The following is a 17,175-nucleotide window of genomic DNA, read 5'->3' as shown; positions in this document are numbered from 1 at the left end:
GTGTGTGTGTGTGTGTGTGTGTGTGTGTGTGTGTGTGTGTGTTTGTTGCTTAACAGTTTGGACTTAGGCAGTGGCATGTCTTTCTCAAAAACTAAAAACTAACTGGCCCCATTTTTTTTTGTTCTTGTTTGTTTTTGTGTTTTTTGAGATAGTCTCCCTGTAGCCCCAGCTGTCCTGAAACGGAACTCACTCAACTAGGTAGACCAGGCTGGCCTCGAACTCACAGAGATACGCCTGCTTCTGCCCCCCAAGTGCTGGGATTAAAGGTGTGCGCCACCACACCCGGCACTGGCCCCACTTGTACTTGTCTGTAATCCTAGCTGTTCAGAAGGCTGAGGCAGAGGATTAAGAGTTTGAGGCCCATGCCTTTAGTCCAGCACTTGGGAGGCACAGGCAGGTGGATGTCTGTGAGATTGAGGCCAGCCTGGTCTACATAGTAAGTTCCAGGCCAGCCAGAGCTACAGGGAGATCCTCTCTCACAAAACTTATTTAAAAAAAAAAAAAAAAAAAAAAAGAGTTGGAGGCCAGATTGGGTAACAACTCCATCATAAAAACAACTAAAAATCGGATTTTGAGAAGATGGTTGAGTAGAGCCATGCTCCACTCTAATTTTAATTTTAAAAAGTTTATTAGTATTAACAAAAAACACTACAGCATATAGACATATTCAAAGAATGAGAAAAAAACAACCATAATTTAACATTCTCATCTCCCTGTAAGGTAGCAGTCTTAATTCTTAATGTCGGAAGGAAGACTAGGCATTGTGAGAAATCTCACATTCCAGTTTTCTTTAAATTAAGAACAAATGCTTTGCTATCTCTTTTTGCTTGATCATCCTGACTTTCCTGTAAAGCTTGGAATGTATTCTCATCTCTTCAAAGAAAACTAAGAGCAGTTTAAGTGCTTAGCCAAAGTCACAGAAGTATTTTATATGGAGAATTAACCTAAGCTTCTGTTTGTGATTTCCTCTTGTTCTTCCGATTATATCCAAGTGCTGTAAAAGTAGTTGATTACTCTGTTCCAATTTTGTACATTTTAAAATTTTATAACCTTATTTTTTTTTAATTTTTAAAAAATTTTTCTTATTTTATGTGAATACGTGTATTGCCCGAGTGTAAGTAAGTGCACCCGTGTCATGCAATGCCCGCGGAGGACAGAAGAGGCTGTCGGATCCCCTGGGACTGGAGTTACGGACAGTTGTCAGCTGCCATGTGGGTGCTGGGATTCGAACCCAGGTCTTCTGCAAGAACAGCCAGTCTTCTTAACCACTGAGCCATCTCTCCAGCCCCTATTTATTTCTTTTATTTAACTGTAGACTAAAGTTTTTGAAATAGTTAAGAGTGGTGGTTTAAATAGTATTATATTCCTGATTTAATGAAAATATGTGTAGTGTTCTTATTAGATATGATTCTACCTTTGAAATATTTTCTCTATAAGAATTTATTCATCACCTGTTTGGATTCTATTACAATTTAAAAAATCAAGAATAGCATTAAAAGGACTAAAGGATGTATGTAATCAGCAAACATTAGTCTTACTTCAGCCCTTCCACCCCAGGACTAGAAATGCCTAGAAAGTGGACAGTCCTGTTCTTTTTTGAGAATTTGTATCTACTTCCTCAAATACCTTTTCAGTATATGACCCAGCCTATACGTGTTGGAGTCATTTTTTAATTAGATCATTTATTTTTAACTTTATCTAATTCTCACAGGTGCTCTACAGCTATATAATTAGCTCTTTCATTAATTTAATTATTGCCTTGTTCATCATCATAAGCATCTGTCTACTTTTAATCTTTTTATAACAGTTAAAAACTTACGGGGCTGGAGAGATGGCTCAGCGGTTAAGAGCACTGACTGCTCTTGGAGGGGACCCGGGTTCAATTCCCAGCACCCACATGGTGGCTACGAACCGCCCTTAACTCCAGTTCCAGGGAAATCTGAAACCCTCCTCTGACCTCCGCGGAATTGCACAACATGGGTGCACTCACATACATGCAGGCAATACACTCACATACATAAAAATAATAAAATTTAAAAAAAAACCTTATTCTGGCAATAATTTATCCCTTTCCATTTTTCTCTTAAGTTTTTAATATGCCTGGGGCGTAAGTGTATATTTCCTTTATTTAACTTTTCATCTTATTTTGTTCTGAGGATGATCACTAATGTTTATTCCAGCAATAGACAACTGTTCCCACCGCAAAATCAACGTGGAGCCTTAAAATGTTCTCATAAGTTAAAAATGAATCCAGTTATAATGAGCTCCTATTTTTCCATAAACTGTGCAAAAATACTTTTTTCTGTTTTATAATTACATTTTTTAATATTTTAGGCCCAAAGATGCACATTTCCTTAGCTGAAAGGGACCTTTTAGAAATAATAAAGTTGTGTACCTTTACTTCAGAGATAAGTGAAATAAAGGAAAGATAGGATATGGTTTGCCTAAGATCACAACACACTGACAGAGTTGGACTAAAATCCCGAATTTCTTACTCTAACACAGGCCTCTTCTGTCACACTGCTTTAGGGCATAGAGTGATGGGGTTTTGTTTTGTGTTCTATTGTCTTTTGACGCTTAGGCTGACTTTGAACTTGAAGATGACTTTGAACTTAATCCCTCTATCTCTATCTCAGCATCCCAGGTGCTGGGATGTTAGCAAAAGACCCGATTTGTGTCGTGGTTTTTTGTTATGTTCTGTCCTCTGTCAAAAGTGTTACCTCAAATTGGTCCTCATGACCTTGTGCAGAGAACAGGTAACTTCAAGAAGATCACTAGACAGTCAGGACTGTGTAGCAGCACTGTTGATCTCTAGGGATGTTGAGTCTGTATCTTAAACTTACTGTTGTATTGTCTAGGGTAGTGAATGAGAGCCGGCAAGTGCTCCAGGAACCTGACTTTGCTCAGTCGCTCCTCCGGGACCCAAATACTCCTATCATAAGAAAATCGAGAGGAACTTCCACTCAAGGAACATCCACACATGCTTCTTCAACACAGCTGGCCATGGTGGATGATCAGAGAAGCAAAGCAGGGAGTGTCCACAGCAAAGTGAGCAGCTACCATGGCAGCCTCCACAGGTCACGTGACGGCAGGTCAGTGCTGGTACACTTCGTTTACTTCATGACTTCAATCAGGATTACACAGCTTGAAGTTTAGCCAATTCTGAAATAGCATCTGAACATTATTAAGCCTTTTAAACTTTCCTCGGTGTAGTTATCCTAGATCATGGGACTGTCTTAGTCATTTTTCCATTGCTGTGATAGAAGCACCATGACCAAGGGAAAGGGCAGGAGTCCATCATGGTAGGGAGGCATGGTGCGGAGGTGGCTGGAGTAGAAGCAGAAGCTAAGTGCTCACATCTTCAAGCAGGCACAGGAAGCAAGAACAACTGGAGAACCATCAAGGCTTAAGAACTCTGTAAGCCACCGCGCCCCCCCACCCCCGCCCCCAGTGATGTGCTTCCTCCAGCGTGGTCATACCTCCCAAAACAGTACCTCCATCTGGGGACAAAATGTCCAAATACTTGGAACCTATGGAGGACATTCCCATTCAGACCACCACAGGGACTTAGAGTCAGTCAAAGGACTTTAGGGTTTAGACTTGATACAAATGCACATGGAGTCACTAGAGGTCACTGGGTGGGGATAAGACAAGGTGAACATGGTTTGTTGGGAAAGATTAATTTAGCAGACACTTGTACATTCTACAGTGGCCCTGTGCTAGGCCCTGGGAATACAGAAATTATTTTGGCATGAGCTTTGCTCTTCATAAGTTCCCAGTCTATCTAGAAAGATGGTGTGTTCAGTGTTGTGGTTAAGAATGTGGATCTGGAATGATAAGACTTTGTTACCTTGTCTATAAAGTGGAAAGAGTAATAATATTCATCTTTCATAGAAGTAGCCATAGACAGCATATAGTCAAATGAAAGTGACTGTGTGTCAATAAAACTTTGTTTATAAAATCAGGAGGTGACAGATTTGGTCTTTAGACCATTAATATTATGACCCTTTAGCAGAAAAATAGTAGTGGGTTCTCCCTGATGGGCAGTGACTTAACCACAGTTTTCTAGGCCTGATATCAATGCTAGGTATGGGCTCCATCTTGTGAAGCAGACCTTAAATTCAGTCCGAAAGTGGTTGACTATTCACGTAACATTGTTGCCCCATTGCACCAGTGGACATATCTTGCCAGACCAGTTGTTACCATAGCTCAACAAGGTTCACAGATGGGCAAGATTGATACCAGCAAGCATGCACAGCACCTTCCAGCACTATGAAAGCTGGCCAGCAGAGATGAAGTTTTGAGTTCACCACCAGCTTGCTTTCACCTTGTTTGCTCTACAACTCATGTATGTAGTGTCTTCAAGCTATAGGATCTTACCATAAAGTTTTGGTAGGTAACCAAGAACAAGGGTAATAGCCAGTATTACTTGAGGGTCTGTGGGACCCCTGGTCAACAGGCCTCTTCCTTTTCAATAATAGATGGACAATTATATAGCGAAGTTTCTATACATGGAGCATTCTATATAGGGATTTATACTCCTATGTTCTAGCATATAACCTTTATAGAAAGGATAGGACATACAGATATGAACCAATTACATAAGGGCTCAAGCCAGGGTATAACTTGAGCAGTATGTGTTAGAGGTAGTAGAATAGACGTTCTAGACCCTTAGGAAAGAGAAAAATTTGATTGGTCTAAGAAAATACCTTAGAAAAGAGTTTAAAAAGGTGAATGAGTAACAAAAGATAATGATTTTGTTTGTTTGTTTATTCAGTGCAGGGATTGAACCAGGCCCTGCACTTGCACACTATAGACAGATGGTCTACCACTAAGTTGCATCCCCAGCCCATGAATAGAGAATTTCTGAGGTCAGTTAAATATAGGCGATTCTAGCCACAGTAATCTGAGTGGAACTTGAACTTAAAAATAAATTATTTAGCTGGGCATGGTGGCGCACGCCTGTAGTCCCAAACCTCGGGAGACAGAGGCAGGCGGATCTCTGTGAGTTCAAGGACAGCCTGGTCTATATAGTGAGCTCCAGGCCAGCTGGGGCTACAGGGAGACCCTGCTTCAAAAAGACAAAAACAAAAACAAAAAAATTATTTGATAGTCATTAGTACAAGATAGTTTGTAGTTAAAATTGTGAGATAGAGACCCTTAAACCGCAATTTAAAAGCACAGGACTAGTAAACACAGCAGTAATAAGGAAAGGAGAATAGTGAACATGTGGTTCCTGACAGTGGCTTTTCTTGCCTCTGTGAAATCATGCCCATTTCTAAGACCCTGTACAATTCCAATTTCCATAGCAGTCATGTACTGGGGTTTTTTTGTTTGTTTTTTTGTTTTTTTGCGACAGGATCTCTCTGGAGCCTCTGCCTCCCACATGCTGGAATTAAAGGCGTGCGCCACTGCACCTGGCTATTTTTAACTTTTAAATAATTTTTTATTTTATGTGTATGAGAGTATGACCTGCATGTGTGTAAGTGCACCCATGTTGTGCACTGCATTCAGAGGTCAGAAGAAGGCATCAGATCCCCTGGAACTGGAGTTATGGAGACAGTTGTTAGCCACCATGTGGTTGTTGGAAATCAAACCCAGGTCCTCTGCAAGAGCAGCCAGTTCTCTTAACCACTGATCCATCTCTCCAGCCCTGAGCAAATTTATCAAGTAAATGCTGGCTTTAGAGTGATTCCTGTTGAAGGCATCTTGTATTAGGATGTGTGTGTACATAGGACCCGAGACATTTCAAGTCTAGTCTGAACAGAGGTTTTCATAATTTCAAAAGCCATCTCATGAAGACTTCTTTTGGCGTCAGTCACTTTTAACTTTGTGTGTTAGTGCTATCTTTAGACCATTTTATCATCTCAAGATATCCTGGCCACGAGTAATAAACACCCAACACGCACCCTGGTGCAGACCACCTGTATAATGATCCATCTCTGCTGTGCACACCTACGTGTGAATGCCAAAGAATTGTACAGCGCTGAGAATTCCAAAACAAGTAGTCATTCGAAGAGTAAATGACTGGTAGTTAGATGCGAAGGTGGGTAGAAAAGAAAGTAGGAACTGTGTAGCAGACGACGCTGGGGCTGAGTGCGGGTTGTGCAAAGGGAACCTGGCGGGGATGTGGCGTGAGGAGTGCTGTGGGCTGAAGCCGCAGTGAGTTTCGTGGCTTCATCATAGCAGAGAGAAAGGAGACGCAGCAAGGGGGCCGTCATGTTCTTCATTCTGACTTTGGAGTACCCTGTGTCATCTTTGACAGCAGCAAAATAACCACCCTAGTTTTTAACCTAAGTATGTATTTAAATTAATGTATTTTTATATTATACATAATTACATTGGTTTAAATGGCTCTTGAAAGGTACATAAATTCAACAATTCCTACATATACAATTGAGATTAAAGTTATTAAATTTATTTTTCTATATAGTTAATTATCCTTAGAAAGAATATATGTATTTTATAATTTTGTGGCTATGTGTTTACTCAGATACGATTACTCAGTGTAATTTTTCCCATGAAAATGTATTCTTTGGGCTGGGGGAATATCTGTGGATAAACTGCTTGCCTTGCATTCATGCAGATCTGAGTTCAGTCCTAAGAACTCGCATAGAAATGCTGAGCATGGCCCACATGCTTGTAATCCCAACCCTAAGGAGGCAGACAAGAGGCTCCTGGGGACTCACTGCCTAGCCATCTAGCCAGGCCAATGGAGACTGTCTCAAACGAGATGGATGGCATTCCTAAGGATAACACCCAGGGTGATCCCCTGGCCTCTGCACACACCTGCACATGAATATGCATCTGCACACACATGAACATGAACACACACATATACAAATACTTTTAAAAAGAAAATATAGGGCCAGGTGTGGTGGCGCACGCCTTTAATCCCAGCACTTGGGAGGCAGAGGCAGAGGATCTCTGTGCGTTCAAGGCCAGCGTGTTTCCACATAGTGAATTCCAGGTCAGCTGGGGCTACAGGGAGACCCTATCTCAAAAAAAAAAAAAAAAAAAAAAAAAAAAGAATATGTATTATTTGAATCTTAGTTATAACTCAAAGTTTAGGTTTTATCTTAGAAAATACTCAATATATTTTAAAATAGATTTTTAAAGATTTTATTAAATGTCTGTGTCTGTGTGTCTATGTGTATGCATGCACACATGTGCACAGAGGCCAGAGGAAGGTGTCAGATCCGCTAGAGGTAGAGTTACAGGCATTTGTGAGCTGCCTGATGTGGGTGCTGGGAACTGAGCTCCAGTCCCTAGGAAGAGCAGTAAGTGTGCTTAACCGTGGAGTCCTCTCTAGCCCCATCCCCAAGTCATATTTTTAGATGATTAGACCCCCCACTGCCCTCCCCTCCACCTTCCTTTCGTCTCCTGTTTCCTGCCCTCCCCTCTCTTCCCCTCTTGTTCCCAGTTAAACCCGGGGTCTTGCACGTTAGGCAAGCACTTCATCATTAGTGGTATCCCTAGCCATCCCTTCCTTGATGCATGTATGGGGTGGATATATGTGTTTGCCCATGTGCACATGCATGGTCATGGGTGTGGAGGCCGGAGGGCAAGATTGAATGTCCTCGTTTTTTTGAGACAACATCTCTCATTGAACCTGGAGCTTGCTGACTCAGCTAGACTGGCTGGCCAACAAGCTTCTGGGATCCACCTGTCTCTGCCTCCCTACACTGCGTTACAGGCCTACGCTGCCATGCCCAGCTTTTACATGGGATTAAAGAAAAGTACCACCACACTGGCCTTGTTTTTATTTTATTATCACTAGAACATTACATGGCTTACTTTGTTTTTCATATTTATTTGACTTGTGAAGCCATTGAGAGGTGAAAATCCTCAAATCAGCAAATCATATTTAGATATTTGGAAAATCTTCTATTTAGTTTGAAGAACAATAATCATTATGCAATGTAGTAGTTTGTAAGGGAGAGTCTAACCAGCCTATTGTGACACATTTGCAAGCATTCTAGTTGTTTGACCAAAATATGCAGCACAGATTTGAATGTCTTTAGGTCCTAAATATGATTTTTTTTCTTTTTTTTTTTTTTTTAGTTTTTTAGTTTTTTGAAACACGGTCTCCTGTGGCTCAGGCTAACCAAAGTTAGGGCTTTTTGAGACAGAGATTCACTGTATAGCTCAGGCTGGCTGTGAACGCTCAATCCTCTTGCTTTATCCTTCAGAGCTCTGGGATTATAGGTCGACACAAACATTCCTGACCCTGTTTATTTTTAGAAACATTACTTAAAACATATTTAGCAAGAGGTTGTAACCCAGAGCCTCTTATCCCTGACTATAAAACCAAGGAAAAATGGAGCAAAAACTAGAATGTTCATTAAAGTCATAAAGTATACTCCATTCTCTTGACTTCTATTACCTTAAATTACGTTTTACAAGAGTGTGTGTATTAGTGTTTCGACAAAAGGTATTTTAGGCAAAAATTTCTTGTAGCATAACAGATTGAAAGATAAAATATGGTCCTTTCCCTGAAAGAGCTCACTATTAAGCCGGAAAGATTGATAAGTACCATACTAGCTCTATAAATGGACTAATAAAATAAATGTAATTGGTTTTCATGACCTTGACTGGCCTAGAGCTAATAATTTCTCATTCCTGATGTCAGAGATTTTTTTTTTTAATATTCTTGCCTCTGATGTGGCTCAGTGAGTCAGGATTGCAGCAAAAGAAGATTTAACAGCCCTACTGCTGCCTTTCAAGATAGGAAGGGCACCTACAGTGAGCCTTACGGCCAGCCTGTGTGGGCAGAGCTGGTCTCAGCTAAGGGTGCAGAGAGCTTGCTGTGGGAAGAATTGGTTACAGAGTGTTAAGCTGGAACTTGCAGTAGATGTAGCTTCTGTGAGCTAGTGTCTTCATAGCTTTGAGCCCTAAAGAAAATATCGTTCACAGATGACTAGTTCGGCTGTGAAAAGGGCTGTCTACTATGTGTAGACGTCACCATCGCCTCCCAGTTTATTCACTGAGGTTTTAAGTTACTAGAATTTCTCCTCTTATTTCCCATGTTCCCGCTTCTGGTCCTGATCTTTTCATGTAATTTGAGTTCCTGCTTCTACTGACTAACCTAGTCTAGGGTCCCAGGGCAGAGCCACAGTCCCTCTGCTGCTGTTCTCTCTCTGAGCCACTGTGTTTGAAACAGTTTGAGTAAATGTCCATGCTTAGCATAGCTCCAAGTAGGTCAGCCTTATGACTTAGCTTGTCCTTTTGCAGGGAGGGATTGAACCTGAACCCTAAGTTTTGTTAGCATGTCAGATAACTCTGCAGCATGAAATTGCTCTAAACAGTCATGAGTCGTTGACCTCCTTCTCACTGTCAGTTTCCCAAGTACTTCACTTACTAAGACATTTGAATGAAAATTACTAGTGTTCTTTCCTGGTATGTTGTTGCCCATTTGACAGTCAGCTCTCCTGTGCCAGGTATACACCCTGCAGTTACCGAGGGATGGAAGAGAGACTACCTCACGGCAGCATGTCGCGACTGACAGATCACTCTCGGCACAGTAGTTCTCATCGGCTCAATGAACAGTCACGACACAGCAGCATCAGAGATCTCAGTAATAACCCCATGACTCACATCACACATGGCACCAGCATGAATCGTGTTATTGAAGAGGATGGAACCAGTGCTTAGTCTGTCTTGTCTAAGGTGAAAATGTGTGCTGTTAAAAAGCAGGTTTGTTCTTTGCCTTCGCATGACTAGCTGCTGTAACGCACTGACATCCTGCTTTCAATGGGGGAGAGTATGTCCGCGGGGAAGGCAGAGCTTTGCTTTATATCACGTCAGACTTGAAACATCAACACATCCAAAACATGAGTCATATCATCACAAAAGTAATTATTTCTAGGTCGTGAAGAGATGTGATTGTCTGGTAAACATTTCTATAAGCCCACTTATTTTATATTTAGAAAAATCCTGTATGTGTGGTGATTGCTCTGTAGTGAATTTTCATATAAACTAGTTGTGAGATAACATTCTGGTGGTTCTGTTAACAAAACAAAGTTTCAGAATTGAAGGAATTTTCTATGCAAGGGTTATTTCTCAGATGAATAATAGGACTTTGTAGTTTTATTGCCAGTAAGTGGGGAAAAAAAAGAACTGTTTTTAAAGTATAGAAGACTTTGATAAACCAGCAAGGGTATTTTAGCTAATAGGGAGGTTCTCTCGAAACTCTATCAAATCTTCATCCAGAGATAAGCAGGATTTGGATTAGCACTGGAATAAGTCAGAGATGAGCATTTTCGCCTAGAGTTGTATTGTTTTTACTTTTGTAAATATTACTTTTATGGGCTATGTTTTTATAATATCCATATGCATGATGGAGAAGTTTTAATTTGTGCCCATCTTTTCCCAGGTAATAGTATTGATTCATAAAGAACTTCATGTTCAGATCTGTTCTATGGAGGCATGCATTAAGATAAACATCACACATAAGGTTTTTTTTGTGGTAAACACAATTACAAAGTAGCAAAATATTTTCTCTGTATTCATGTATTTTTCTGCAATGAGATGTGACCTTGCCAAAGCCATCAGACCTTGGTGTCCAGGCCTTCCTATAGTGAGCTGATTGTCTGCACCCCAACCCCCAGTAGCCCATTGGCTATAGCTTGTGCCCCATATCCCTATTTTCAGTTTCTGGATCATTGTTTTTTACAACTGAAATATATATATATACATACAATCTACAGTCCAAAGTGGTGATTAATTTGGGTTCTTGAAAATCACTGTAGCTAACTAGAGCATGATTATTCTTTCTATGAGGTTTTTTTTTGTTTTGTTTTTTGGTTTTTTTTTTCCTGTCTTTTTGGGATAGGGTCTCTCTGTAGCCCCAGCTGTCCTGGAACTCACTATGTAGAACAGGCCAGCCCTGAACTCACAAAGATCCACCCACCTCTGCCTCCCAAGTGCTGGGATTAAAGGCGTGCACCACCATGCCTGGCTTCTATGAATATTTTTATCTTAAAAATACCAAGTAAAAAAATTTGACATTTTATCTTGTAATGTTTAAATGATTTACTACCTGAACTATAAACTTCATTGCAATTGAAACTGATCAGAAAGAAAATTTATGAAAAATGCTAGATGTGTTATGTAGAAAACACAGATGATCCTCAATCCTGACTGTAGCTAAGAATAGCCTGGAGAACTTGTGGTGCCCAGCATCTCTCTCTCAGGGGAGAGGCAATTCTTTAAAAGACTCTCCAGGTAACTGATCACAGCCAGGCTTAGAACCCATTGTTTTAAAACTCACCTGGATGCTGATCTGATGGCATCATGTTGTCAAGGGAAGATCTAGCCAGACTCAGCAATACACTTTTGCGTTGTTACCTAATACACACTAGTTTCCTACTTTATTGTCCATTAGAAAATGCAGAATTCTCAGCTCTACTCCCTAGAGATTCTTGCTCAGTAAATCGAAGGTGGTCAGACTTTACAAATCTGTATTTATAACAATACCACAGATGATTCCCAACAGGTTATCCAGAATCACACTTAGAACATTCTAGACTCCAGAGAGGCTCAGCTCCGCCATGTGCTAATGTTTGACCTTGAACAAGTTAGCTTCTCAGAGCCTAGCTCCTTGTTTGAAAATGAAGATGACTATCTACTATACCTACCTCAGAGTTGTCCAGTTAAGATCAAATGAAAAGAATCCTGTGAAAGCTCTTTGAAAACTGTAAAGCATTATGACATATAAGGGATTAAGATCATTGAGGATTTGAGAGATTTACATGAGGTCTACTGTAGTACATTTCTTGACAAGGGTTTAAATCACGTGTATGCTTCTCTTACCCTTTAAAACAAAGAGCTCTCATCTGACAGAGGAGCCAGTTTTCCCGTAGTCACAGTTTATTTCTGTGTCAGGTTGTTTCTTTCAAAGTATCTATCAATATAAATTATTAATTTTTTATAAGACACACTTGAGCATTTGGCCCCAAACATTTTCTTTTCTCTGTCCTCATACCTTTCTCCTTGGAACTAAAATCACCACTTAGAGGTCCAAATTCCCTTCCTCACACCTTACAAGGCCCAACTTATAATTCTTCTAAAAATAAGTCAGTAACTCACAAAGCTTTTGTCTGAGACTCTCCTGGGAACAGCATGAGCAAACCAAAACAAACATCCACAAACAAAAACAAGGAGTTAAAATAGAAGGTGCCAGTTTGCGCTCAAAGATGTTGTCATCTATCCCCATCTGTATTGTTATCAACTGCCAAAGTGTTAATTGGTTTCCTCATAAAATGGGCCAAGTATAGACAGTGACGTGAACACTGCTATGAAAAGCTCAACGTTGTGCTTCCAGGTTTGTATCTTTCCTGTTGAGCTAATGGTTGATACATATGTAAATGCTATTGACCTTTCAGTTACTTCAGGAAGTGTCATGACTTGGTTCTACAGACATTACATAATAATGTTAGTCTGTTGTTTTAAGTCACTGTTTAGTTTAGGCCATGTTATTTATCCTACTGGTGCTCCAGGTTAAGATTCTTTCTTTTTGAAGCAACCATTGAAGAATTACAGCAGAACAGCAGTTTCTTTCTTTTCAAGGCAGAACAGCAGTTTCAAGTCCTAATTTGAACCAGTCTGGACAGTTTTCTTAACCATATGCGTAACTTTCATTTGTGTTATGATTGGCATATGCTGATACTTGTTATTTTCTTTGTTCAGTTGACAACCAAGAAAATAATAGTTCTGTCTAAAATGTTAATATATTATTGAAATGGTTTTGAAAAGTACTTTGATTTTATCAATATTGTTCTATTAAGTATTTAGGCAAAATATCCAAGACATTATTAAATTCCAAACAATCATTTGTTCCAAAGAGCAGTTGATTAATAACTAGTGCAGGGTGTAGTACATCATTTTTTCAGTAAATATTTAAATTAATGAGCAACTAACTCATGTCACTCAACTTACACCATGAGAATTGTTTGTATATATGTACATTTTTTTGAAACCTGTGTAAAATAAGAATTTTTTTCTCCAGTTTCACGCAAAACACAAGGAATAGCAATTTTATTGAACTAAGTTTACAGATGAACTCATGATCCTTTTAAACTTCTTTCATGCCTTTTTGTGACCAATTAAAATAAGGAAAAGTATTTACATTTAATTCAGCTATGTAACATATAATTTATATAAGCTTACATAAATTTGATTATTTTATATGAAAAAATGTGTTGACATGTCTGCAGCTCTTCATAGTTTTTCTTGTTTCCCTGTTCCAGTCCTTGTGAGCATTGAGAGAATCAGTCCTGTGAGCATTGAGAGAATCACGGAGACTAAACACCCTTCACCTTCCATCAGAAATTGGTTTTCTAATTTCATTCTAATCCTGCGTCTTTAAAAATTAAACGGATGTAGGATTATGCTTTTCTCTCAAGATCCAAATCTTCTAGGAAAGAAAATATTAACATCTCTCCAGAGCCAGTCCTCTTAGTAGACCTTCCTGTCTGGTTAACTTGTAGAGTCTGTGTAAGTTAGTGTATTTCTTACTCTTGTTCCCTAATTAGAAAGTCCATGGCTATAAAGATTGTTTTTTTAAGCTTTCACTAATGTTTTAGTCAAGCCCCAAGCCAGTACAAAATCCAATAAATTCAATTTGGTTAAATGTATTATAGGATAATTATCTTTAGTTCCTTAGAAATAGCCATCTAGAAGCCTGTTATGCCCTTTTCGTGGACATTGTTATAGCAGCTTCTTCATGATTGACTGTCGCTCAGCTGCAGTGTTTTTCCTGATAAACACATTTTTACTTTATAGTTTTTCCGAAGTTAAAGATACAGTGTTTCATTATTCTTCTTTTCACTCTTAACTAGTAAAGTTGAGTGGGGTTTTTTTGTTTTTGTTTTTGTTTTTTTTGAGACAAGGTCTCCTTGTAGCCCCACCTGGCCTGGAACTCACTATGTAGACCAGGCTGGCCTCAATCTCACAGAGATCCTTTTGTCTCCTGAGTGCTGGGCCTGGGCCACCATACCCAGCTAAAGTTGGTATTTTAAAGATTTTTTTCAAGTTTGTTATATTTCTTGAAGCAGATAAATCATTTTATTAGTATTGTAACCTTAAGGTTTGTGTTATGTAAAAAAGTGTGTGTATATATATATATATACTAATTTGCAAATATTTCTTTCTATTATGCTTATTAGCTTTTTAAAATTCCAAACTTACTGGTTTTGTTTTGGCTAGATTTTCTTTAATAACTAATAAAAGTTCATTTTGTTACTTTAAAAATATCCTAGGATTTGGAGTCAGGTTACGGATACCTAGTCTTGGCTCTCTTCAATGAGCTGTGTAACTTTAGACAAAGCACTTCACCTGTAATTGAGGGGAATGGAAGGATTGGGTTGAGAGTCCCAAATTCCACTGGACTCTTAATTTGCTTCTCCCTTGACCATTTTACAGTCATCGCCATGGGCTTCTTCTTAATTTACTTGATCTACTTATACTACTAATGCCACTTAAAGCGAAGCTGACAGGACCTAGTATATTATTAACCTTATTGTCCTTAGTTTTTGTTTTGTTCTGTTGCTACAGTGCTGGGAACCAAGCTCAAAGATATCCTCATGCTGGAGAGCTGATCTGCTGCTGAGTTACATTCCTGGGCCTCCACCCTCCATTGAGTCTAGTTTGTGTTTAGATAGGGTCTCACTATAATGCTTCAGGCAGGTCTGGAGCTCACCATGTGTATATCCCACACTGGTGTTAAACTCATGATACTCCTGCCTCAGCCAGCCAAGTGACAGCATTACAGGTGTGTGCCCCCATGCCCAAGCTTAAGTGATCTCAAAAGAAGAAACTATATTACAGATAATACAAGTGAATGAAGTTTATTAAATAAAGCACAGACATCATGAGCAAGTCTTCAGTGCTGTGTGAACACTCTACCGTAGGGTGGCTGTGGAGCTCAGTGGGAGAGAACTTCCCTAGCATGTGTCCAAAGCAGAATTAGCTTAACAAATTGATGATACACTGGCCGCATTTGCTAATTAAAGATGGCCAGTTTTTGCCAAAATTAAAATAATTATAAAATAATTATGAAATCCAAAAGAACTTAGAGGAATTGAATGGGATTTTTGTGTGCAACAACTTTTGGGTTTGATTTTGGTTTTTTTTTTATTTGAAACAGGGTCTCACTCTGTAGCCCTGGCTGGCCTAGACTTACTGTGTAAACCAGGCGAACCTCAAACTCACAGAGTTCCACCAAACTTGGCCCGCAATAACATCATGCATCCTCACATTCATTGCCTAAGTGTGCCTGCCAGATTGCCATGGGCAAGCGAATGCCTTGATTTAAAGTATTATTAGAAGGATTGAGGATTTAGCTCAGTGATGGACAGGCCCTGGGTTCAGACCCCCAACACTGAAAACGAAAATTATATTATTAGAGATAAATGTGGTTTGTTATTTTTATTTTTTTCTGGCTGTGCAGAAAATATTGCCATAAAAGTTCCTAAATTATCCTCTAATAGGACCTATGAGATAGCTCAGCAGGTAGACACTTCCTCCAAGCCTTTGAGTTCATCCTTGAGACCCACAAGGAAGAGAGAACTGACCGCTGCAAGTTGTCCTCTGACCTCCACAATGTGTGTGTGCTGCATACACACACTAAATAAGTAAATCAGTCTAACACATTTTTAAAAATTATTCTCTAATAAAACTTAGAGATTTCATTGACTCCATCCTCTCAGCAGGATTCTCTTCTTTTCCAGGATCATGTTTTCCAAGAACTGGGTCAAGGAAGTCCGTGACTTTTAGAGATTGTTTTCTTTGCTCTGATTGTCTGCATCAGTTCATACCGTCTTGTAGCATTTTGAATGAGAGACTTACAGTGTAGGTATTGTCTTGAGGTCTGATGAGCAGGTAACTGTGGAAAGTTGATACAGAAAGGTGTGTTGGTTTCTAGTATATTTTTAACCTTGTCAACTTTGTAGGTTTTCGGGGAATTTGTTTCTTTGTTTTTCGGCTCTTGTGCTGGTAAGCAAGTCTAAGGCCTAGGCAAGGATCCTCCACTGCACCACATACATCCTCAGCTGCTAGTGGGATTTCTGTAGCTACACCTGCTTCCTTACCTTTTTTTACTTGTGTCCAGAAATTAGATTAGATAAACAGTCTTTCTCATTCAGATGCCTGTAGGGTCATGTGTTACATAAGAACATGATAATCATGTTTCAGTCAGAAAACAGGCATGCTAAGGCAGGAGGATCAATCACAAGTGTAAGAGCAGTTTCAGACACATGGTCTACAGCAGCTCTACTGCCCCAGTGTGTCATGACAATGCTCAACATGCCATCCCCCAAGATTATGTCTCTTAGTAGCACCATAAGTGCCATGACTGGTATGTGCATGTACAATCTTCGCACAGTGACCTAGTTGCCTAGCAACACATTTCTCAGTTGTATCTGATCATTAAACATGACTGTATATTATAATGTGTTTTCTAGTTTCTTTAAAAACAACTAGTTTTAGTTCTCTGGCTCTGAAAGTCTTTTTTGCCACATTTGTTGAGCCTGAAGTCCAATTTCATCGAATATTTGGGTGGGATTAATAGTGAGATATTCTAAAAAAGAAAAAAAACACCCAAGTAATCCCAAGGTAATGTGTCGTTAGCCATGTTCTAGTTTCCTACTTGTTCGGCCATTCCTATTGGAAATGCTGACAGACTTCTTTCCTTGGCGCTGCTGCAGATCATTTTCCCAGAACTAATCTCATCAGCAGAAACATTTCATATGAAACAATTTTTTAGCGTGAGAAAAGACCAACACAGTAGTTCGTTACATTGAGCTGAGCTGATTATGTACGCAAAAATAACATGTGAACTGTTTAAAATCATAATAAGGACTCTCTAGAGTGAAAGTGATCATCTGAGCCCAATATGGTAGCTCTTGCTTGTAATCCCACCCCTTGGGAGGCTAAGACAGAAGGGCTGCAAATCCAAGGCCAGCCTGGGCTGCGTGGCAAATTCCAGGGCAGCCTGGACTACATAGTGAGACTGTCTCAAAATGAGAGAGAATGCCAGGCATGGTGGTACACGCCTTTAATCCCAGCACTCGGGAGACAGAGGCAGGCAGATCTCTGTGAGTTCAAGGCCAGCCTGGTCTGCATAGTGAGTTCCAGGACAGCTGGGGCTACAGGGAGACCCTGTCTCAAAAAGGC

At 39.7% G+C, this 17,175-nt stretch overlaps 1 protein-coding gene across 6 annotated transcripts in view; it reads left to right on the top strand.

The window, feature by feature from the left end:
* Fzd3 (frizzled class receptor 3) overlaps positions 1–17,175 on the top strand; it is an 88,964-nt gene that overhangs the window by 55,484 nt on the left and 16,305 nt on the right. For 2 of the 6 annotated variants that reach the window (XM_029561124.1, XM_029561125.1), the window contains exons 6-7: positions 2,859–3,092; positions 9,441–9,669. In XM_029561124.1, coding sequence (XP_029416984.1) covers positions 2,859–3,092; positions 9,441–9,654 — 448 coding nt within the window. In that variant the 3' untranslated portion in view covers positions 9,655–9,669. Of the gene's footprint in view, positions 1–2,858; positions 3,093–9,440; positions 10,709–17,175 lie in introns of those variants that run through there. The other 4 variants (XM_029561123.1, XM_029561127.1, XM_008828124.3 and 1 more) reach the window with 3 other exon arrangements.

This window comes from Nannospalax galili, unplaced genomic scaffold, assembly GCF_000622305.1.
Source record: "Nannospalax galili isolate Female #2095 unplaced genomic scaffold, S.galili_v1.0 scaffold612, whole genome shotgun sequence".
Taxonomy (NCBI): Eukaryota; Metazoa; Chordata; class Mammalia; order Rodentia; family Spalacidae; genus Nannospalax; species Nannospalax galili.
The sequence above is the reverse complement of the archived record's forward strand: the minus strand, read 5'-3'. Positions and strand labels throughout refer to the sequence as shown.